We start from the raw sequence: 23,913 nt of genomic DNA, 5'->3' as shown, positions 1-23,913 counted from the left end.
ATTTCCACATTGATCAGTATAAGATCTAAAAATGAAGATGCAAAAAAGTAATATCAATAACAACAGCAGCAGCTTCCCCCTTGCTCAGCAATGCCGCAGCCTGAGAGTCTGTTCAGCAGCCTCAGCTTTTGTAGCTGGAGTCAGTCAGGGCCCCTCCCTTGTAGGGCAGGTGGAAAAGGCCAGCAAGGTAGAATGCAGATCTTCCAGGACTGACAGCCTCATCCCTAATTTCCCAGATGAAAAGAGGAACAGTCATCGCTATTCTGCAAAAGAATGTATTTTAGCCAGTGATATGATGGCTTAGTTGTTAACAGTACTTAAATGTGAGAGATAATTAGTTTCTTCCAGGAAGAAATATAAGCTGTTCAGCCAGTCTAATGATAATCTGCAGTCTGGATTTCCACTTCCCTTTGCAACATTTCGTAGAAACATAAGAAACTGTCTTGTACCAAGTCAGTTCATAGGTCCATCTTGATCTGTATATTAATTTATGCAAAGTGTTGCCGCATATATTTGTGAAAATGACATACAAAAATGCATTCTGTCGGGGGAAATTGCTTTGCAAAAATGTTTATATTAAGGGAAATTTCATACACACGTGTACATTAACAGAACTTCGTGCTAAAATGCTGGTCGATTTTTGTAAGAGCTTTTAAAAAACATCACAAACTGATGTGGAGAACTGAACTTAAGATTGGAAAAATGAGAAACAACCTCCGACCGCCCAACCCTGTCTGTCTCAGGTTTAGGACATCTTTCTGAAATACATTCTTTTCTCAATTACATTTAACCCTTTGACACTGTAATGTCTGTTGTTTTTCCTGTGTTGGACACAGCCCATCTAGGTCTCTTTTATGATGCACCCCTGGGAAGTCCATAGTTAGAGCAGCAACAAGTTTTTGTCTAATTTCTTTGGAAAGCTGAGACAAGTATATGCTTGGCAGTGACCATATCTGCTTCCTGGTACTCCAGAAAGCTCATCAGGAGAGCAGACAACTTTTTAAAGAGGGTAAATTACCACAATCAGGGGGAAAACATACAAGCAGGCACACAAACGAGAAGAAATGGAAGCTCATTAGAGCCATCAGCCTTAATGAAGATGAAGAGAGAGAATGCCTGGAAAGTGCTGCTCTGGACAAAAAACAAAACAAACAAAATTGCCCCATAATCAGGAAATTAATTAAGAGTTATGTGTTTTTGAGCACTGCATTTGCTGTGCCTTGACTGGATTATAGGTTCTGGAACAAAGGGGTGCTTCCTGGGATGTGAATGACTAAACGTGCAGGTCGTGTGGTTAAGACTGCCATTTTAATTTTCCATACATCCCCTCTTCCTGTTTTCCAGATCAGGGTTGGACAAAACAGATTTTACGATCATTAGTACTAAAAATCTCACAGAGGTCTGAATATGCTAGTGGAATTTAGAACTCTGAATGAAAAATTAATGAACCTAAGAATACTGTCAATTCAAGAAACATTGCATAAGGGCCTCCCTCTTTCTCTTCGAGTGGCAATAGCACCCACCTGAGAGGAGTTCTGGCTGGGAAAAAAGCCCTGAGCCCAGACATGATATAGTAATCATAAATAAAGATTAAATAAAACAAGAAAACAGCAGGATGAAAGTCAATTCAAGCAAAAAAACATTTCCACAAGAAGGGTGGTAAACTTTTATAATGCCTTTCTCAGAGAAGAATTAGTAGGAAAGTGTGTGCAATCAGTTACATGTATAGTTATCATAGGCAGGCAATGAAAAGGAAAGACTTATAGTTTGTCAGCTTTTTTATTTATTTATTAAAGCCACAAGCTGAGTTGTGACACATCTGTTTTATCTAGATTCACTGACTCTTGGATGTCTTTTGTTAGTAACTATCCTATACCAGAGGGACGTGGGTGGTGCTGTGGGTTAAACCACAGAGCCTAGGACTTGCTGATCAGAAGGTCGGTGGTTCGAATCCCCACGACAGGGTGAGCTCCTGTTGCTCGGTCCCTGCTCCTGCCAACCTAGCAGTTCGAAAGCACGTCAAAGTGCAAGTAGATAAATAGGTACTGCTCCGGCGGGAAGGAAAACGGCGTTTCCGTGCGCTGCTCTGGTTAGTCATGCTGGCCACATGACCCAGAAGCTGTACGCCGGCTCCCTCGGCCAATAAAGCGAGATGAGCGCCGCAACCCCAGAGTCGGTCACGACTGGACCTAATGGTCAGGGGTCCCTTTACCTTTCCCTTATCCTATACCAGCGGAGAAGTAAAAGTATTTTTCAAGTTTCTCCACATGCATTGTTGCCCCTGCTTTTGCTTTGTAAATAGTAAAATAATAATAATAATAATAATAATAATAATAATAATAATAATAATAATAATAATAATTTGCCAGCACTCAGGATAGGAAAGAGCGCAGTGATCAGATGGGAAGGGCATACACAGTTTGTCTCAAACATGCAGTAAACGTAAGAATATAAATAATGACCAACTGGGGCAGAGCCTCTTGGTCAGCAGTCGTCAGGTCTAAGGTTTTTTAAAAATATATATTTTACAAATGTGTCTGTATTTTCACCTCTGGTGTGTGGGAGGATATGCTCCCTTTGTGCTATGTAGAACCTATACATCGGGGCTTGTATGAACCAGCAGGCTGGACTTCCTTTGCAGTGCCAGCCTTTATGAAGTTAACGGACGTGCTTGGAAAGTGATCTGGTCTGGAGTGTTTGTTACATTTCCATTTCCTCAAGGATCACCCCCCAGAATAGAAATCTTGTCTCCAAATTCCCTGTTAGGTAGACATTGTTATTGTTTAGTCATTTAGTCGTGTCCGACTCTTCGTGACCCCATGGACCAGAGCACGCCAGGCACTCCTGTCTTCCACTGCCTCCCACAGTTTGGTCAAACTCACGTTCGTAGCTTCGAGAACACTATCCAACCATCTTGTCCTCTGTCGTCCCCTTCTCCTTGTGCCCTCCATCTTTCCCAACATCAGGGTCTTTTCCAGGGAGTCTTCTCTTCACATGAGGTGACCAAAAAATTGGAGTCTCAGCTTCAGGATCTGTCCTTCCAGTCAGCACTCAGGGCTGATTTCCTTAAGAATGGATAGGTTTGATCTTCTTGCAGTCCACAGGACTCTCAAGAGTCTCCTCTAGCACCATAATTCAAAAGCATCAATTCTTCGGCGATCAGCCTTCTTTATGGTCCAGCTCTCACTTCCATACATCACTACTGGGAAAAACATAGCTTTAACTATACGGACCTTTGTTGGCAAGGTGATGTCTCTGCTTTTTAAGATAGCAGCATGGAAAACAGGATTGGGGGACTTCATATATTGTTAGATTCCAGCTCCCAGGGTTAGGGATGATGTATGTTGTTGCCCAACAACATCTGGAGGTCCAGAGGTTCCCCATCCTTGGAAGGGGCTGGACATCTACCCTTTAGAACATGAGCTACAATGCAGACCGGTGTTCCATTTCATATGTTCTACAGTTGATTCCTGCTGTTCGAAATGGGTTAGCTATGGTTCCAACTAAGCCCTAGAAGCCACAGAACTCTGGCAGGGATGCCCTCAGACTCTCAACCTTTGTTACAGCAAGCCCCTCTGATGTCTCTGCCCTATGTTTATCTTCCAGATTCCTATTTTCAGTACAGTGGTGCCCCGCAAGACGAACGCCTCGCAAGACGAAAAACCCGCTAGACGAAAGGGTTTTCCGTTTTGGAGGCGCTTCGCAAAACGAATTTCCCTATGGGCTTGCTTCGCCCAAAAAGTCTTTGTCCCCCCTGGGGGGCTTTTAAATCGCCCCGGGACTGTCCCGGGGCAATTTAAAAGCCCCCGGACGGCTTTTGAAGGCAGGCGGGGGGAGCAAAGACTTTTGCCCCCCGCCCGCCTTCAGAAGAGGTCCAGAAGAGGTCCTCTTCTGAAGGCTGGCGGGGGGCAAAAGTCTTTGCTCCCCCCTGCCTGCCTTCCGGGAGAGCGGAGAAAGCAGCGCTGCGTTTCTCTGCTCTCCCGGGAAGGCAGGTGGGGGGGAAGCAAAGACATTCGCCCCCCGCCGGCCTTCAGAAGAGGTCGGGGGACAAGACTGCCCCCGGACCTGGTCTGAAGGCGGTTTCCATAGGAACGCATTAATTGATTTTCAATGCATTCCTATGGGAAACCGTGCTTCGCAAGACGAAAAACTCGCAACACGAAAAGACTTGCGGAACGAATTAATTTCGTCTTGCGAGGCACCACTGTATTAGTGAATGAGACTCTTTGTGGAAATTGTGGGTTTACCTTGATTAATTGAAGTTTTTCAGTCTATTAAGGCTCCAGCTGGGCAAGTGCATAAAGCTATTAGCTGTAATTTAAAGAGAGAAAGAGAGAGAGGCTGAAATAAAGCATGAACACAGTTTGATGTCTCCTATACATGCAGGTTGCTTATTGATGATCTTTCAGGAGTTCACTTTGATTTTTATTATAACTATTTTTGCTCTTAAGAGTCATCAGCTGTTTCTCAAAAACCCGGGCTGTGAACTTTTAGGGGAGACTCCATTGATTTTGAGACACATTTTCACACTCCTTTTTATCAACAAGCAGATATTTCCCTGTAGATAAAAAGCCAAGTAATCAATATTAGAGTCTTAAGTGAGCGGATTTATTTTGAGACATTCTGAATGGTAGTTTGAGGAAACTTGTTTTCCATACTGACTAAAAACGTAATTCAGATATATTTATATGCAACAGCTTTTTATTAAGCCGTGGTGACATATTGAACTGTTTGATTCCTTACCCAAGAAATTTTTCTTTAAAGGCATAGATGAAGAAACATAAAAGGTCAGAAGTTGATGCTAACTTTTCAAATGCTGAAATTGCATCCAAGAACAGTCAAAGTTCAGATTTGACTGGAGTAGATATGGGAAAATTCCTCTCCTGGGTGTGCTGAAATATTTTGCATTTCTGAAAGATCAAAAGTGTTCCTACTGAAAGGAGACAAGCTTAAATGCGAGGTTTAGATCAGGAATGTTGGGACTTGGAATGCTCTTCCCATTTTATCTGGCAGATTTAAAGAAACCACTTGCCAAAGACATTGGCTTTTCTCTTTTAAGAAACAGCCAACTGGTAAATCTATCAGTTCTGGTCTTTACAAAATTGTTTTGATAACCTATATATAACTGAGCATAAGAAACATTCTTACAAGAGTGGGAAGAAACTGATGTTCTATGATTTAGCAGCTAAAGCTCTAAAAAGTTATTTTCACAAGAAACAAATCTGCTCATTTTAGCCAAACACTAGAGACCCAAGATCCCCACATTTAAAATATATAAGCCTTGAGAAGACCTGTATAGAGAAGTTTTTAAATGTTTGGTGTTTTACTGTGTTTGAAGGGCAACCCAGTCAGATGGGTGGCATATAAATAATAAATTATTATCATTATTAGTATTGGTATTATTAATGGTTGGGGGGGGGTGTTTTGGCAAAGTTTCCTCTCTCTAAAATTGGAGAAGTAAGAATTCTTTTGGGAAAGTGACAATTAATGGGAAAAATGCATGGTTTGCACCAAATGACTGCTATTTAAAAATAGTAATGGACATAATGGGTCACACTTTAAAACTTTCACATTAATGTAGTGTTTGTCAGCAACTTGGCAGGTTATTGGAGGAGATGCTTGAATATTTGTTGCTTCTTACAGGACCTCAGAGTGTAATTTTTTAAACTGATGTCCCTTAAGCAAAATGCTCATACTTTATATGAGACTATGAACTACTTCAAAAAGTTTATCTGCATATGTTTCAATTATTTGTGCCGCCATTCCATTTGTAGTGAAGGCTGTTACTGTTTTATATATGTATATGTGTCTATCTTGCAGTCAGAGAGTTTGACAGAAACAGTATATGTTGACTAACTTCCTTCTTTTCTTTTCTTTTTGCAAACTATCTGCATACATACCTAGCATAAATGCTCTTTTTTTATTTACAACGGGTGACATCACCTTAGCTCTGTCAGACATGTAAAATAGTTAGGCTGTAGTCAGTGAATCTCTTTGACTGACAGATATATAAAAAAACAGTGAATTACGTGAGTTTTCCCAAAGCTCTGTATATGCATTCAGGTTTTCTGTTTGACAGTGACATCCATCACTACACTCATTGATTTTAAGTTCAACATATTTTTCCAATATTTTAGTATTGCTCTAATTTAAGAGCAGAAATGTCTCCAGATTAAACACTTCTCACATTTGCTTGCTTAAAACAACACACTGTTGGCTTCTTCTTCTTTACTTTTGAAAGAAATGAATTCCTACTGCCTTTTCTTATTGTTGTTGTTTTGTTTCTAAACTAATAATAATAATAATAAATTTTATTTATATCCCGCCCTCCCCAGCCAAAGCCGGGCTCAGGGCGGCTAACAACAATAAAACAGTACAACACAACACTCTAAAGTCATTCGTTATAAAATTAATTCAAAACAAACCACTGGCAACCATTGGGCCAGAGCTCCACGAAGATTGCTGAAGGAGGGAGTCAGGCTGTGCCCTGGCCAAAGGCCTGGTGGAACAGCTCTATCTTGCAGGCCCTGTGGAAAGATGTCAAGTCCCGCAGGACCCTAGTCTCTTGTGACAGAGTGTTCCACCAGATCGAAGCCACAGCCGAAAAAGCCCCTGGCTCTAGTTGAGGCCAGCCTAACCTCTCTGTGGCCTGGGACCTTCAAGATGTTTTTATTTGAAGACCGTAGGTTTCTCTGTGGGGCATACCAGGAGAGGCGGTCCCGTAGGTACAAGGGTCCTAGGCCGTATAGGGCTTTAAAGGTTAAAACCAGCACCTTAAACCTGATCCTGTACTCCACCGTGAGCCAGTGCAGTTGGTATAGCACCGGGTGATCTCGCAGCGAAGACCCCGTAAGGAGTCTCGCTGCAGCATTCTGCACCCGCTGGAGTTTCTGGGTCAGTCTCAAGGGCAGCCCCACGTAGAGCGAGTTACAATAATCCAGTCTGGAGGTGACCATCGCGTGGATCACAGTGGCTAGATCAGGGCGAGAGAGGTAAGGAGCCAACTGCTTAGTTTGGCGGAGATGAAAAAAATGCCGCCTTTGTTATAGCTGCAATCTGCGCCTCCATGGAAAGGGAGGTGTCGAAGATTACACCCAAACTCTTAACGGACGGTGCTGGCACTAATTGCGCCCCCGCAAGAGATGGGAGTTGCCCCCCCCCAATCCCATATCATCCCGTCCCAGCCACAAGACCTCTGTCTTCGAAGGATTTAGCTTCAACCGGCTCCCACGTAACCATCCAGCCACAGCTTCCAAACATCTGGTCAGCGTGTCTGTGGCTGAGTCAGGATGGCCATCCATCAACAGATAGAGTTGGGTGTCATCAGCATACTGATGGCAACCCAGCCCAAAACTCCGGACAAGCTGGGCGAGGGGGCGCATAAAGATGTTGAAAAGCATCGGGGAGAGTATCGCACCCTGAGGCACTCCACACACCAAGGAGTGGCGCGATGACATTCATTTATTAGGACTAGCTAATGGTTTCATTCTAGCTCTGCTTACACACAACAACTAGCAGTGCATCTCCATCCTCATTCAGCCAATTCATGAGGATGGTTGCATATCTACATAGACATTTCCATACACTTCAGCAACATGTGGAATCTTCTGCATCGCGATGGGCGCGGATGTGTGTTGTTAATATAAAATGCGTTAACACTTTCAAAATGTTAAGCAGGGCTTTTCGTTGGTACAAAGTGAAAAGATGTCTTCTCGTCCCCGTCGAAAGGCCATCCTTGACTCTACCTTCTAAAAGATATAATCCAAATGTATTTATCACAGCCCCTTCTGTTAAAACTAGATGTCAACTAATCGAATGAGAAATACGCGCTCCTGAGACTTGGTTAGCGTAAACAAATGGGATTCTGATGAATCTTCAGATATAGTTTATCGCCTGTGACCTTGTTTTTGGAGAGCTAGTTGCCTAGGCAACTCAGGCCTCCCTCTGCCCATCTCACCACGGAAAGGGCACTTCCTTCCATCCCTCCCGAGTACCATTCCCATGCATATGATTGCCAGTAATCGCATGTTGCTTTTCCGTAACCTTTAAAGTCCTAAATGGCCTTGACTGTAGTTACCTCTGTAAATGTCTCCCCTGTTATCAGACTGCTGCACACAAAGATTCTCAGAGGAAGCTCTGCTCAAAACCCTTTCAGCATCTGAGGTCAAATCGGTGGCGACAAGGGATAGGGAACATCCATATTTGGATTTTCTTCCCCAGAGAGGCTTTCTAAGCCAGTTCTAGAAACTGGCAAGCACATTTTTATTTCAGTAAGTGTTAGGAGACTGAGATGGAGAGCTATCTATTGCTGTTTTAAGGCTTTGTGTATGTGTGTGGGTTTTAAAAAAAGATATAGTGTGCTAGTTTGTTGTTTGTGTTGTCGTGAGCTGACCTGAGGGTCCGATGGTCCCATGTTGGGGGAAAATATAAGACCTAATGCAGGAGTAACAAACTTCCTCTCCCTGTCCCAAGAGTCACATTCCTTTGTGCAAAGGTCTGAATGAGGCCTTTAGGCATGTAGAAGCTTCCTTCAGAAATTTCCGCTCAACACAGAATGATTGTGGGTGAAGCGAATGTACCCGGTGTGCAGGGCTGCCATGTTGTGGTATATATCGTTTCCTTATGTTGTATATACCTTTTCCTTGCATGTTCAGGCTCAGTTCCTGAAGATCGCTTATGAAATGTGCACATATGAGTGCATGTCTATTTCACCAGATCATAAGCCTGAATAATGTAATCCCCCCCCCCCCCCGTGGATGAATATATCCATTACTCTAAAGGAATAGTTATACCTAGGACATTCTACAGAGTAGTGGTTTTGTAGAATGAATTCACTTGTACAGTGTACATAAACCCTGTCCAGCATTTCAGTAACCTGTTAAAATGCACCTATGATTTATTTAGCTATTACATAGTGAGGACAATGTGGTTAAACCTACATTGCAGGCGGGCTCCATGTCAGTGTGCTCAATTAAAAATAAGTGGGTATATGTATAATTTAGCTTGCACCGGAGTTTTTTTTTTTTTACATGATCAATTCCACCAAGAACTGGATCTTGAACAATCTCATTGTAATGAATGGGATTCGTGCAAGAGCAGTGCCAGTTTCAGATTAGAGGAGCTCTTGGACCTCCTTAATCTGTTGATCTGTTGCACAACATGGAAAGAGAAATCACTCATTGTTCTTGACATTTTTTGGTACTTCTTGGAATGTGGAAGTGATTTCACTGTTGAAGTGGTCAGCCTTCCTTGGAACCCTGGTAAACATTCTCAACCTTGGCACCCACCCCCTGGACTGGGCAATAGGAATGGTACCGCTCATTTTTCAATATGATTTACAGAGTAGAAGTTCCTTTTGACTACAATCCTAAAAACAATTTTCTGGGAGTGAACCCCATTGAACACAGCGGACTTCCCTTTTGAGTAAAAACACCTAGGATTCTACTGAAAGTGACATAAATTACTTTTCATTGGACCCCCCCCCTTCGCTTATTCTATTAATCACTTGGTTCCCACGTCTTATATCTAAATAAATAAGTCAGTCTCTCACAAGGTCTTTAACTGATTAATAATCATAATCATAATCATAATCCCAGAAAATAAATGCTTCCATTGTCATCAATTCTGAATTGAATATATTTACTTTTGAATACAATGAGTAATATAACTGCAATAGCTAATGCAGATATTCAAATACGATTAGATAATTAGTACATTAATCATGGCATATATGTACACACACACCAGACAAATTTCTTCCACGGCCTAAGGGTCACCAGTAAATCTATATAATATGATGGTGATTACAGTGCTGGAGATTTTTTAAAAAACTGGTGTGCTCTTCGATATCAGATCTTAAGGACAGTGCTGTATTGAAATATGATCTGTTCTGTCATCAGGGGCCCAGGGGGTTAATCAAAGCAAACCTGTTGAATAAATGGTAATTGAAAAGACATATATATATATATATATATATATATATATATATATATATATATATATATATATTCATTCAGGAACCTTTAAAAATAACAGCAAGCACTGTTATTCTCCTGGGTAATTAGGTTCATGAGATCATAGCTATCGCCAATAGCAATTATGAAGAATTGTTAAGCAAGGATACTTGTCAGGGAAAAAAGGAAGTTTCTAGCAGAGTCCTCTGCTTCTTCTTAGATGTGTGAAAAAGAGCCAGCACTGTATTGTTCTAGGCATAATTAGCTTGGTTGGGGGAGGGCCAGAAATCATGAGGAACCATAATATCGGTGACATGGAAATGTGAAACAAGTGCACTTTTTATATTCGAGCTCTTAATTAACTTTGCTGTTGAAATGGTGAATGTATTAGCATTGTAAATTATCCTGGGTCCTTTGTGCAAAGTGGAGGAAAATTACGAAACCTCAAACTTCCATAGTATCTCTTTTGGAGATGGAGTGCTGTGATAGACACGGCTTGCCTTTAAGAAACAACAACAACCAGCCAACAAATAACAAGCATATTTTACTCTCCCCAAGGAAAGTAGAAAATCAGGTCCGAAACATCTGGGGTGCACCAGTTCCCCAAAGGCTGATTTAAATAATCTGTCCTAGGTGGATTTCTCCCTGCATGGACTGCTGCAAGTCCCTCCTCGTCCCCTCAGCAGCCCTTTAGCTGTGTTTATAGCCAAAAAAAATGTCTAGAAGCTGATGAGCTTCCTCATGTTCATCTGCTGTGGCAGACCAGCAGTAGGTTTGCTTTCTTTTCTTGGTTTCATCTTCTTGCCTTCATCTCCTCCCTCCTTCTCCCACTTGACAGAACCCTTTATTGCAGACGACTACGTAGTCGTCTTATCCTGCTCCGTCCCCCTCTCCCTTTTTTAATCCTTCCTCCCAAGTAGCAGGTGGTACAAAATAAGCAATTTATGGACTGAAGCCTTTTCTCTCCATCTACCTAGCATATGCGCTCTGCACAGTATTTAGAGGGAAAATGCCCTCATATTTTGCATTCCTTGCTATTCTGTGCGAACGATCCAGATGGTGCAGCATGAAAGGTGTGAACAATTCTTCAGTTCACTGAATCCTTTTCTTTTCTAAACTGCCAGTGGATGCATGAGGGGATATTAGCACCAGGGAAATGGGGGGGGGGAGAGTATTGACTATTTACCCACACAAGAACGTCCCCCATCAACTGCCATGATACTTTCCAGTCGCTTTTTTACTTTGGGATTATTTGCGAGCTGCCTGACAAAATAACAATTTCTTTTAAAAAGAATGCTCGCTGAAGCAAGATGGCCAAAAATATCACTGCGAATAAAAAAGCCCTGGAGATGGGGCTGCTGTAAAATATAAGCGGACACAGAGATTGAAGTATGGAAAACATTTGCAAGTAATTCTTGGTAACGGAACGAAAACTGTTTCCGGTCACAGACATTGCCTAAGTGTGGCCCCAGTTGTCCTTGCCCCACAGTTCAGAAAAGGTGTGTTGGTATGTTGGAAAGTTTCAGAGGTGAAATAGGAGACCATAGCACAGAGGTCGTCCAACCTGCCGATGGAGGCTTCCAGTGGTGTCCCTGGGTAGATGCCTCAGTCTCCAAGCTTTCATTTCCTTTATTTAAAAAAGCAAGTCTCTAGTCCTCCTAGAAAGAAAGCTGTGGAGCAAAATATGGAGATGCCTTATAAGAGATTTCTGTGAAATGACAGTTGTGTATATATGTTTCTGGTACTGAGGAAAGTTTCCTATTGTTATTAGTCAGTTAATAGCATAACTGTGCATCTGTATTCAAGAGAGAGATCCATAATAAGGGCCAACAGGACATAAGGATGGTTGTTTCTCTAATGTTGTGCTATGCCATACTCCTTCATAGCAGCCATTTTGTGTTATGGCATGCCTCTTACGCAGCAGCCATTTTGTGAGTGGTACCCAGCACCATCCCTGTGCCCACTAGTCCAAAAATGTTGGTGACCCCTGCACTAGGATGTTCAAATGAGGAAAGTTTTGTATAGCTAGGGTGAAGTCATCTCCTGTTCTATCTATCTATTCATTCATTTTTCAAAAGTAGTTGGTGGGGAGGCTAATTTAAACTGCAGCCACAGTACGGGGGATAATTTAACTGTTTCCGTTTGTGCTGATTCTCCAATACAAATTGTCCACTTTGGATAGGAAATAAATAACATACATATATGTCTGTATAGTCTGCCTTTCACCAAGGTGTCCCAGCCAGGGTACATTACACAAAGCTCAGGACAACGAATAAAACTCTGTCGAGTTTAGCATCGCAAAGCCAACAATCAAAACCAATTATAAATAACAACCACTGCCAGCAAAATCAGTACAGCAAGGGAACTTCAGATCTCATCCTCTACTCCCAAAAGCCTTTTGTGACCTACAAAGGGGAGGCTGGAAGTCCAGGAGATTCCTTGGAATCTTCTTTTTATGATTTATGTTTGATATCTCTCTGTAAAATTTTAATTTGAAAGACCAAATAAATAAATTTGTTTTAGAAGAACCAAAAGTCTTGGGCAAAAAGCATGTGTTGAAACCCGCTGTTGAAAAGCAGGGGGCCAGATGTACTTTGACTTGGAGAGCATTCCACAATTTGGGGGCCACCACAAGAAAGCCCTCTCTTGCACTCCCACCCTGCAATGTTCTCATGGTGGAAGAACTGCCAGCAAGGCCTTATCTGTGCATTTTAACACTCAGGCAGATCTATATAAGATAAAGCAGCCATCCAGAAGAGGACTGTGCCCCTCCCCACACCCATCAAAATCTTGGACCATAGGGCATCTGGGAGAAAAACATCCTAATGTGTTTGAGAAGGTGGTGGAGCTGTTTTGAGCTGTGGGGTCTCATTTTGTAAAATAACATATGGCTTTCTAAGAATGGAAAAGCTATGGAGAACTGAATAAATTTGTAGGAATAGAAAAGTTATGGAAAGCTTAAGAAAACAAAATGTCCCCAATGGTGATAACGAAATGTGCTCTTCTGAAAAGTGATAAAGAGAAGAAACATCTATTTTCTTCTCTTCCCTCATCCCAGACAGTGCAAGGAATCATTGCATACTATGAGACAGTTTATTTATATACTGATTTTTGGCCCCAAACCCCACAAAGCAACAGTACGTATTGCCAGCCTATCTCTAAAAGACCTTTTTACCATATATAGTAGTAGAACATGGTGGTTGTTCTCAAGACAATGCTGTTTATTATTTGTTATGTGAAAATGTTTCGTGATTGTAAGAGATTTCATGCAATGCTGCTTCACCACCCACCACGCCCATGGTAGAATATGGTTCAGCATGCTGTGGGCAATTCAATATTTCCAAAAAAACAAAACCCACATTGAGGGATTTTTTTAAAATAGGAAAACTTTTCTAAATAATTTTGTAGTTCATAAGGAGAGATCCGGCATCAGTCCCAAACACCAAAAGAATCATGATTAACCCCATTCTATTTATCTTAAAACACTGGCATGGATTCTGTTTTGTGCATAAAGAACGTGATCGCCACCTAGTGGCACTCCAGAAGTTTTAAAAGCTATGTGTTGAGGAGAGCGGCATTTTATTTTATTTTATTTCTCTAGAGAGCCATATGTCCTTTGACAACAGCGTTTGAGCTGTTCTGTTCTGGCCTAAGATTAAACCTTGTGGAATATATCTTATTATGTTTTAATTTTCTGTTGTAATTAAATATAACATTCAGTTCAGCAGAATATACTTAATATTACAGAGAGAGAGAGAGAGAGAGAGAGAGAGAGAGAGAGAGAGAGAGAGAGAGAGAGAGAGAGAGAGCGCCTGCCCCTCATACAAAATATCATGATGGTGTACAGCAAATAATAAACAGGGCTTTTCCTCAGCTGGAACTCTCTGGAACTCAGTTCTCGCCCCTCTCAGGTGGGCCCCATTGCCATTATAGCAGAATAAGTGTGGTGGTCATGCTGAATTCTGGAACCTCTTTTTCTAGAAAAATAGCTCTGAATATAAATGCACCCATCATAAGCTTTGCAGATTCCACAGAAAAAAGCAACACCAGTCAATTTGTATGGGATTTGAATAAATGCTGCTGCCCATATATCAATTCACTTCAGTACTTCAAAATTCAATAGCCCTTTTTTAGAATGGGCCAAACATTGTATTGTTGTGTGACTTGGGAGTGACACCAGGCTGACTCGCCCTGCCCTCAATGTGGCACATGGCAGCTTGCCCCACTCCCTGTTGTCCATGCCTGCAGCTTTGTCACCCCTGGTTGCATGGAAGCCTTCACATGTACTGCTGTACCCATAGAACCATAAAATTGTAGATTTCGAAGCGACCCTGAGGATCCTCTAGTCCACCCCTCTGCAATGCAGTTGTTCCATACAGGGATCAAACTTGCAACCTTGGCATTATCAGCACCATGCTCTAAGCCAGTGTTTCCCAACCTTGTGCCTCCAGCTGTTTTTGAACTACAACTCCCATCATCACTGACTAGCAAGACCAGTGGCAAGGGATGATGGGAATTGTAGTCCAAAAACAGCTGGAGGCACAAGGTTGGGAAACACTGCTCTAAGCAACTGTCAGGCTTCAGGGAGTCAGCTTCCTCCCCCGTGGCCATAAATGAGCAGATCAAACGAAAGGAAATTCTTACCAGTTAGTTTCTTCAATAAACACAGTGAAGAACAAAAGAACCAGAACAAAAGTCTAACCAGAATGGCGGTGCTCCCAATTAAGGTCACTCCCCCTTCCGTCCCTATTATCACTCCTGTGTCTTGTAATCTGAGATTGTAGCCTCTGTGACTTTGGGGAAGTGGGGTGGATACTATCCAGAGACTGTGAAGCTGTTAACTCTCTTCTAGAGTTTCTTCTGCTAGTTGTTCCCCATCCAGTATTTCCCAGCTACTGCCTTCTGAACTGTGTCCCTCTGCAAACCGCTGTTCCAAATCTATACTGTCCTCCTGCTCCTGGGAAGATTCAGGATCAGGAGAAAGGGGTGGCTCCCCAAATCTTCCTCAGTGCAGCCCCTGTGGTGATCACACAGGGTCCCCGGACATTTGACGGTCTATTGATCCCTGTGCCACCACTGTGATTGCTTTCCCGCTGCCACGTTTCTCTCGGGTTTCTCTCGTTTCTCTCGGGTACACATGGAGTCCAGACAGTTGTTAACATTAACAAATAATCAAGTTTATTTTTATAAGCATGAACAAGTTTAAAGTTTCAGTTAATTTTTCTTGGCAGTTTCTTAATCTTAGTTTCTTTACTGACCTATACGTTCCTAACAACTTCAAACTGATTATCCCAACTATCTATCTGACTCCACCTAACAGTTCCTCTCACTCTCTCACAACACAACTCGACCAACCCACAGACTTATCCTCCCTCTTCCTTCTCCAACTCCCAACTAACTTCCACACAACTCTAACTCCTCCCCTTGGGTTCCCACTGGCCAATCACATCACACTCATTTAACCCTTTCCTTATGATCCACCTAGGAGGCAAACGGCACAGCCCTCTTCAGCATGGTCCCTGACAGCAACTGAACTATTCACGGGGTCAGGACATGCTAGCATGTGAAACACCAAGGACAGGATTAGTTGGCCTGGGCCCAGGCACATGTTGATGCAACTTTCAAGTAGTTCTTTAGAAGGGGCCTAAGTATAGAACATATTGATCTATAATGTTTACATTTACACAGGCTACTAATGAGGTGTGGTGGAGTGTGGGGGGGAAGGTAATACTGATCTGATGGCACCTTTAATGAATGAAAAGGTTGGACCAGCTTGCTCAACAGAACCATCTGCTCTGATAGGCTGAGGTTCTCTAGGCCTTAAAGGGGGGAGTGTATTTCCCATACCTGCTAGCTAGGAATTTTTTAAGGGGAAATGCCAAGGACCAAACCCATAGCCTCTTGCATGCAAGTCACGTGCTCTACTGTTGGGCTGTGACTCCTTGATCTAATGATGAATAAGATCGAGGCTGTCAACCACATTGCACGTCAGAATGTGCTGCATGTATTTTAATAACAATTGGGTCTATTCACCGCAGTACAGTTCCATTTTTGCAAGCGTTTGGTGATATTTGCTAGACAATCAGGCAGTAAGTGGAGTTTGCAGATATTCCCTCAGCTGGTGCTATTATCTGTTTCAAGAGGAGCGGAACCCAAGCATTAAACATTTTCTCAGCTTTCAAATAGCGTGGGATTTGTATCTAGCCTCGTTACTGCAACCCAGCACTATGAAATTAGTGTAAGAGAAATACAGAAAGAAGCAGCTGGAACTTAAGTACCAACTAGAGGTGCCTTGAAAAACACAGGTCTGGTTGCAGAGTTATAAAGCAGAGAGGAGAGGGATAATTTGACAGGCAAAAATGGGGTGCTGGAGGCTTCTGGTCCTCTGATGCGTTTGCTTCTGTAACTGCATTACCCATCCATGTTTCTCTTCAGTGGCGGGACCTTGGGGTCTCAAACCAATGAAGTGTGATGGAGTGGGGGGCGAGGGAATACTTCGGTGTCCTGTGCAACACCAAAATATGGTGGCCTCTCCCTTGTCTTTCATTCTGCCTCATAGTTGCAGCATCTCCCTGAAGCCCCTCACCCAGTGCAGCAGAACCAGTCATGCTCCCCTAAATCTACTTCTGTTTTCCTGTCTGGAATCACTCTTAGCCAGATGGAATCCAGCTTCAGGGATGGCTTGCAGAAGGGGAAATGGTAGGAGGGGATAGGTTCATTAGCTATTTCTCCTCCACTTTAAGTCCTGTTTCACAGCTGTATGGCAGATAAGCATTCCCAAAAGTAGGAGTGGTGAGTAGACCTTTTGGAATGAAAGGGACGCGGGTGGTGCTGTGGGTTAAACCCCAGAGCCTAGGACTTGCCGATCAGAAGGTTGGTGGTTCGAATCCCTGCGACAGTGTGAGCTCCCGTTGCTCGGTCCCTGCTCCTGCCAACCTAGCAGTTTGAAAGCACGTCAAAGTGCAAGTAGATAAATAGGTACCACTCCAGCAGGAAGGTAAACGGCGTTTCCGTGCACTGCTCTGGTTCGCCAGAAGCGGTTTAGTCATGCTGGCCACATGACCCAGAAGCTGTGCGCCAGCTCCCTCAGCCAATAAAACAAGATGAGCGCTGCAACCCCAGAGCCGGCCACAACTGGACCTAATGGTCAGGGGTCCTTTTACCTTTACCTTTATTGGAATTAAAGGACCTAACTTAGTCATGTTCAGTTGGTGTACTGCAAGTGAAACTTGGTTGAATATCAATACCCTGGGTCTACAATGTCAAGTCTAGTTAGTAGATAATGCTTGGCCCCTTTACTTTTCAATTAGATTATTAAGGGAGAGCAAATAATGCATTTGGGTCTAGCAGTTTCAGTTGTAATAATCTTTATTTATTTTTAAAAAATTATATCCCACCCATCTGGCTGAGTTTCCCCAGCCACCCTGGGCGGCTTACAACGTTATATAAAAACACAACAAAACATCAAACATTAAAAAACAAAATATCTAGCAACTTGAGCAGGGGTAGCGTCCTAGGTGACTGGCTTTCTCTTTTCATCATTCCTAATTAATTAAGCCACATTAATTCCTGGGTTTCTCCCCCTTTAGAGACTTAAATCTAAGACGATGCCAGTATACTTGAGACTCTTAATCCTGGTCATTGGTTTGTTTGTTGTTCTTCTTCTGAAATTAAGTTTCCTACTTCAGAGATAGTTCCCACCTCTACCCCTTTTGATGGAAAATACATTTGTGAAATTTCAACCTCCATTTTGTCATGTGCGACGCAGGGAAGGCCTAAAATGTCTGTCAAGAGAGGAAGTCTCAGCATTCTCACTTTGGAAGGAAATTAAATATAACTCTGTCACCTTCCCCAGGATATAACCTCAAAGCAGTTATTATCCCCAAGGTTATCCTGTGCGCTAGGAAGGAAAGAGCACAAGACAAAACTATAACAATTTACTGGAAAGAAAATAGTGGGGATGGCAGGAAGAGAGGGAGGGAAAGCTGTGGTGGTTCAGTATTCTCAGACAGGAATCTTCCCATTTATTTAGACTTATTCTGTTCATTGGTATGGTCATTCAAGCTAGATAAAAAAGTATGTGTCTTAAGTGTTCGTTTTGTATTGTTCTCTTGTTTTTGATTGCTAATACTACTACTACTACTAATAATAATAATAATAATAATAATACTGCCTTTAATAATGTTGCATTTTGACATAACACCAAGCCATGATTCGGTCTCTGAGAAGGCATGTGAGCCCAGTACTCATTCTTTCTCCCCTTGCCCTCCCTCTCCCTCTTCCCCTTGTATACCGAGATTATAAACTTTTGTTGCCTCTTTGTGGCAAGCCAGTTCGCCATTTATCTAAATAGGCAAAATATGTTTTGTAGTTCCCTACAAACCATGATTACAGAGCTTGGTTTGTGATCCTGGTTTATAAGTGATCACAAACCAAGGTGTGGTGTAGTGGTTAAGAGCAGTAGTCTCGTAATCTGGTGAACTAGGTTCGCGTCTCCGCTCCTCCACATGCAGCTGCTGGGTGACCTTGGGCCAGTCACACTTCTCTGAAGTCTCTCAGCCCCACTCACCTCACAGAGTGTTTGTTGTGGGGGAGGAAGGGAAAGGAGAATGTTAGCCGCTTTGAGACTCCTTAAAGGGAGTGAAAGGCGGGATATCAAATCCAAACTCCTCCTCTTCTTCTTCTTCTTCTTCTTCTAGATGAAACAACAAACTTTAGGCACAAACTGGTCCTGGAAATTTCTAATCTTTGTTTGCCAGGGAAGGAGAGGGGATGAAACTCAGAGCTCCTTTTCGTAATACAGAATCACGGCTTAAATGTTTGTTGTGGAAAATGTTTCGTGCGGATTGGTGTGTGGTAAATGTCTGTTCACTGTTTTTCATCAACACTGATGAACCCTAGTGAGTTACAAAAAAGTTGTAAAAGCACAAGATGTGAGTGAGTGAGGAATTATTAAACCAAACACTCCTGAAGATGTACATGATTCAAAACCAATTATTTTGTATAACACATTACAAACCGTGAATAATTCCATTGTGTCCTGTTCCCCCCTAACCATCTATCCACTATTTTTCTACTCATAGCGCTTCCTGAGTTAAATAGCAATCTTGCTTTAATAGTGGGTGTGAAAGAACACATCCAAAGGGTATGAATATTTGTATTCTAAAGAAATCTAGCATGTGTGCACATTTGGTTTTCATTTTATACTTTTCTGTGGTGCACTTGATCTATGTCAGGATGCAGAGAAAATAATCTGACCCTCTTTCCCCCCGCAGCTAGCAAAAACCAAGTGAAATTTTCTGCTTTTATTATATTCATTTTTCTTATAGGAGGAAACCATGTTAAATCATTTGCTTCTTCATATCCTTTGAGGCTAATGTGGGTTTTATTGAGGGAATCGGGTCCCCCTATTTTACCCTGGGCAGTTATTGAATGTCCTTTTCATTAAAAAGGCTTTGTAGCTTTGTTTTCCTCTGGACTGAGCACAAATTTGCAGTTGCTTTAGAATAGTTTCTCCCACAGAATATGAACCATGTGAGAAATGAAAGTACTGTACATTGAAAAGACTATGCCCCCCTGTGTTGCTTGCTGCCCAGTGGTGTAGCGTGGGGGGTGCAGGGGGGCCGGCCGCACCGGGCACAACATCTGGGGGTTAGGGTTAGGGGGCGCAAATCCACAGGTTACAGGACACAAATCCACGGGTTAGGGGGTGCAAATTACTTGCCTTGCCCCGGGTGCTGACAACCCATGCTACGCCACTGTTGCTGCCATCTCCCAGTGCTTTTCCACACACATTGAGGAGTCAGCATGGAGTCTTTCTTAATGTACCACCTTTATTTCTAATTAGAATGGCTTTATCAGATTTTCAGTTTTCCTTTGCAGGTGGGAGGGCCGTATCAGTGCTGCCACATCAAATCTAGAAATCATTGCCAACATGTCCTCATTGCCAACATGTATGCAATGATTGCCATCATCTCCAGGGCAGTCCCAAAACTGGGATGTGTGTATTCCAGGGTGCACTCCTGGCCGAGTCATGTGACCTGCACAAGGTCATGGTCCCCAAAATGAGCTTTTTTTTCAGGGCCGTGGTCTTGCATGAGAGCATGGCACCCAAAAACACATGTTTGGGAAACAAAGCAAGTTTGCCACTTCAGAAAAAGTGCTTTTGTCAGGGCGAGATCACACACACAAAATGGGATGTCCTGGTTTTCCAAGGACAGTTATGGGGTTATCAGGTTGGAAAGTTTGGGTGGGTCTGTTCATTTATATGGGCAGTTAGAAAAACAAAAGCAAGCAGGCTTTTAGTTGCTAGGTATTTATTTTGATATCTTGGCCAATATGTTTTGTTTTGCTTCTTTAAAGGTTTAACTTGGCGCATTGAGAGCAGAACCCTAATTTATGTCGCAGTCAGGTTTGCAGCAGATGCAGTTTTACACAGCTGTTTCAGACCTCCCAGAGGCTTATTTGGCACAGTCAATAGCTGGGGAGGAGAAGAATGATCACGCCCATTAAACCATAGCTTATATTAAACAATGGTTTATCATTGTGTGTAAACTGGGCCAAAGTATGAATGACAGACATGCATCTAAAACACTCGGGCGCACATTGGGAGGTCTTGCCTAATCAAGACTCTTAGATGTGTGTGCATATAAGTGTTCTTGAATGTACAGCAGCTGCAGAAAATATAGAAGTGCTCTACAGGCAACCATTGCTAACCTTTTTATGAGTTGTTACTGTTCCTTTGACACCAGCCAGTACACTTAAAAATTTACAAGCAAAGTTGTCCATGTCACAGAGGTAACCTGAAACAAGAAGTTTTAAGAACTCTCTATTATATAGTTTCTGCTGTTAAGGGCACCAGGAAGAGGTCAGCACTGAAGTTCACAAACCTGCTGAAATAGTTAGATGTTTATGATTGATTTGGGGAGAGAGGGATTTAATGGTGGCCTTCGCTAGTTTCTCTGTAATATTTTTGTAATATCCGAAGGTGCTAAGGGATCTTGCGATAGAAGCAGTAGCAGTGATGAGCTACTGTTATGTACCTGAGCACAACTTTCATTCCAGTATTTAAAATCTATGCAGTTTGTCATCGTATGTTGCTTTAATTAAAATGTGGGAAAGCCCAAGCCTCGATTTCTCTCTCCCTTGCTCACTCTCTCTCGTGTGTTTGAATGTCCAAGCTTTCCAATTTTGCATTTGTTTTTCTGTAACTCTATAACAGCTGTTGAACTTCATCTGAGAGGAGAAGGAGGAGGATTGCAGGGCTCAGTAAAAATCCCTAGTGATTTCTTTGACACCATAATTAAGAGTAATTAAAACCTTGAAGCTTCAAAGTCTGCCTACATATCCAGAAATAAAACCTCCCATATTTAATTATGCTCAAACAATATGATGAGCTTGGGGGTGAGAGATTTTCATCCCTTCCCCAGGATACAGGAGTAGAACTGATGGACAGGTTGTAATAGATGGGTACCATTACAGGGATGCTTCACCTTCACAATAGATGTTTGTCATATTTTTTTCCCCTTTAGTCAGACAGCTTCCTTAAGTAGATGCAAGGACATCATGAGAATGAAAAGAAGCAAGGCCTGAGTAGGAGATATTGAAAACATAATAACTCCTGTTCTAAAATGGCAGGCGCTGTTTTTCAAATGTCATCATTAAAGAAAATATTTTCCAGAATGTCGGAATACTTGAGGAGGGTTTTTGATTTGGCATCCTGACGCACATCTATTCACTTTATGGCATGCTTTTAACGCTCCACCAGTCCCAAATCACATCCTCCATTCTGAAGTAATACTTCATATCACAAATGTCAATTTGGGACCATTTATTTTAATTGCTCTCGACAGAAACATTAAGAGGCTGTTGCCACAAGAGGAAAGATTAACTTTAAGATTGCATGGGGGGGTTGCGGCGGGGGGCGGGGAGAGGAATGTAAGTGAAAATGATGTGATTTAAAAAGAAACATGGGAGAAGAGAAAGGGGAGGGGAATATGATTTATAGGTTTTAAAATCCGGATGTAATTTGAAAAGTGCATAACCTTTGTTGGGCTGGTAGCTGAATTCCCTGTTGGCCAACGTTAACAAGGACCACAGGCAATGGTGAGTGCAGCCAAAGAAAAAGTTGGGGTGATCAAAGTGGTCCGCTTTCACTCAGACTCTTGTGTACGTACACATCCAGTAAGAGAAGCATACCGGACACACACATATACACACACACACGTATGTAGATCACACATACAAACAGATGCACGGAGATATGCAGATGGTCTCTGTTCAGTGGTGGTCAGTGCTTGGTGGTACATGCTGTTGGCCCCAACGCATGCCAGACGTTTTGTTTCTGGTGTGGACCTCCACTGAGCTGAAAGCAGAGAGAAAGAATGATACAACTGCCCCCACACCAAAGCGCCTTTCCTTTCCCCAGTGCAGCCATTGACAACAGAATGGGAGAACTTCCAAAAGAGGAAGGACTCCTCTCAACCTTTTCCTAGTGCTGGAAATGGCTTCAGATACATCAGAGTGTTTCTTCCAGTTTCTGGAGCACTCTTGATCTGTCCTCAGTGGCGGCGGCAGAGAGACAAGAGGCGCTTCATTCAGTGCTGCCAAAGAGGTGCTTAGCTTTCCATGGTGTTGACAGAGAGCGGAAAGAAGAGAAACATAAGAAAACAGTGTGTGTGTGTGTATACACACATACATACACACACACACATATATATACACACATGTGTGTGTGTGTGTGTGTGTGTGTGTGTGTGTGTATGTATATATATGTGTGTGTGTGTGTATATATACATACACACACACACACATATATACACACGTGTGTGTGTGTATATATAAATCAGCCACTGCCAAATTGTTGGAGGCCTTGGGGAGTCATCTGTAATTGCCTTGGGGCCAGATAGGGGAGCCCACAGACCATGTTTTAGCCACTGCAATATAAGCCAGTAGAGATGTTGCTCTTTATTTAAAAAATAAACTAAATAGATCCCCTTTTTTGGCTCAATGGTACACAGGGGAGACGCATCAGGGCAGGGCCTAAAATTTTGTTTTCTTTTTGATTCTGAAATGTATAGGAAAAGATGCAACATTAAATTAAATAATTAAATTAAATTAAGGCAATTAGATGAAATATCTAATTGATTAAATGCAGTTGAGGAAAAGGAAGGTTAGTGTTCTGACATAATACTAAACTCTATTATCTGATAGAGTAAGGAGAGTGTTTGAGACCCTTTGGGATTGCCTCTCCCACCAGTAGGAGGCAAGAAGCCCAGATCCTATACCAGAAGAAGCCCAGATCCTATACCAGAAGAAGCCCAGATCCTATACCAGAAGAAGCCCAGATCCTATACCAGTTCTGCCACAGGTCAGGAAGCAGGGCCTGGGTTGGTCTCTACAGAGTCCTAAACAGTTTCTCCAGTTGCAAATGTGTCCATGTGGCCAAAAAGTATGATGGACTTAAAGTATGAGTGGAGTATAATTTTGCTAATCAAATCTAAGACATATAGATTTGTGACATTTCTGTGAAGATGGGATAAACTTTGTAGGATTTGTAGGATTATCTTTGCCTCTTTCACGCTGTTTCTTCTTTCTCAATATTGCGTCATGCAGCTCTCTTGCATCTGGGTGGGAGAGTAACTGTTCTCTTGGTAAACTGCAAAAAAATCCACATTTCTCCATTGGTGAAATGCCCTGAATTCGGTTTTGACACAGCAGTGATATTAACACAAGCATATCCATAACTGATGTTGCATCATTGATGTTACTGGTTCTTAACAAGGACTTTTCTGGCAACTAAGCTGATAAAGTTGCACCATTAGACAAGCAAATAAAATAATGCATGTACATTATCTAGTTCATTATATGTGCCTTAGTTTTTCTTGAAAATTCTTGCAGTTGTAAAAGAAAGTTTGTGCTGCCATTTTGGGGTAGTGGCAAACAACTGCATATGTGCCAC

At 42.3% G+C, this 23,913-nt stretch overlaps 1 protein-coding gene across 8 annotated transcripts in view; it reads left to right on the top strand.

Moving 5' to 3' along the window:
* Positions 1 to 23,913, top strand: part of NALCN (sodium leak channel, non-selective) — a 197,577-nt gene that overhangs the window by 56,301 nt on the left and 117,363 nt on the right. The window contains exon 1 of one of the 8 annotated variants that reach the window (XM_081908127.1): positions 10,057 to 10,725. The exons of 6 other annotated variants lie outside the window; for them this stretch is intronic. In XM_081908127.1, the coding sequence (XP_081764253.1) occupies positions 10,683 to 10,725 (43 nt within the window). In that variant the 5' untranslated portion in view covers positions 10,057 to 10,682. Of the gene's footprint in view, positions 1 to 10,056; positions 10,726 to 16,615; positions 16,653 to 23,913 lie in introns of those variants that run through there. One more of the 8 variants, XM_081908126.1, reaches the window with a different exon arrangement.

The sequence above is a fragment of the Podarcis melisellensis genome, assembly GCF_964234715.1.
Source record: "Podarcis melisellensis genome assembly, chromosome: 4".
Classification (NCBI taxonomy): Eukaryota; Metazoa; Chordata; class Lepidosauria; order Squamata; family Lacertidae; genus Podarcis; species Podarcis melisellensis.
Note: the sequence above shows the minus strand (reverse complement) of the source record. Positions and strands in the feature narration are given on the sequence as shown.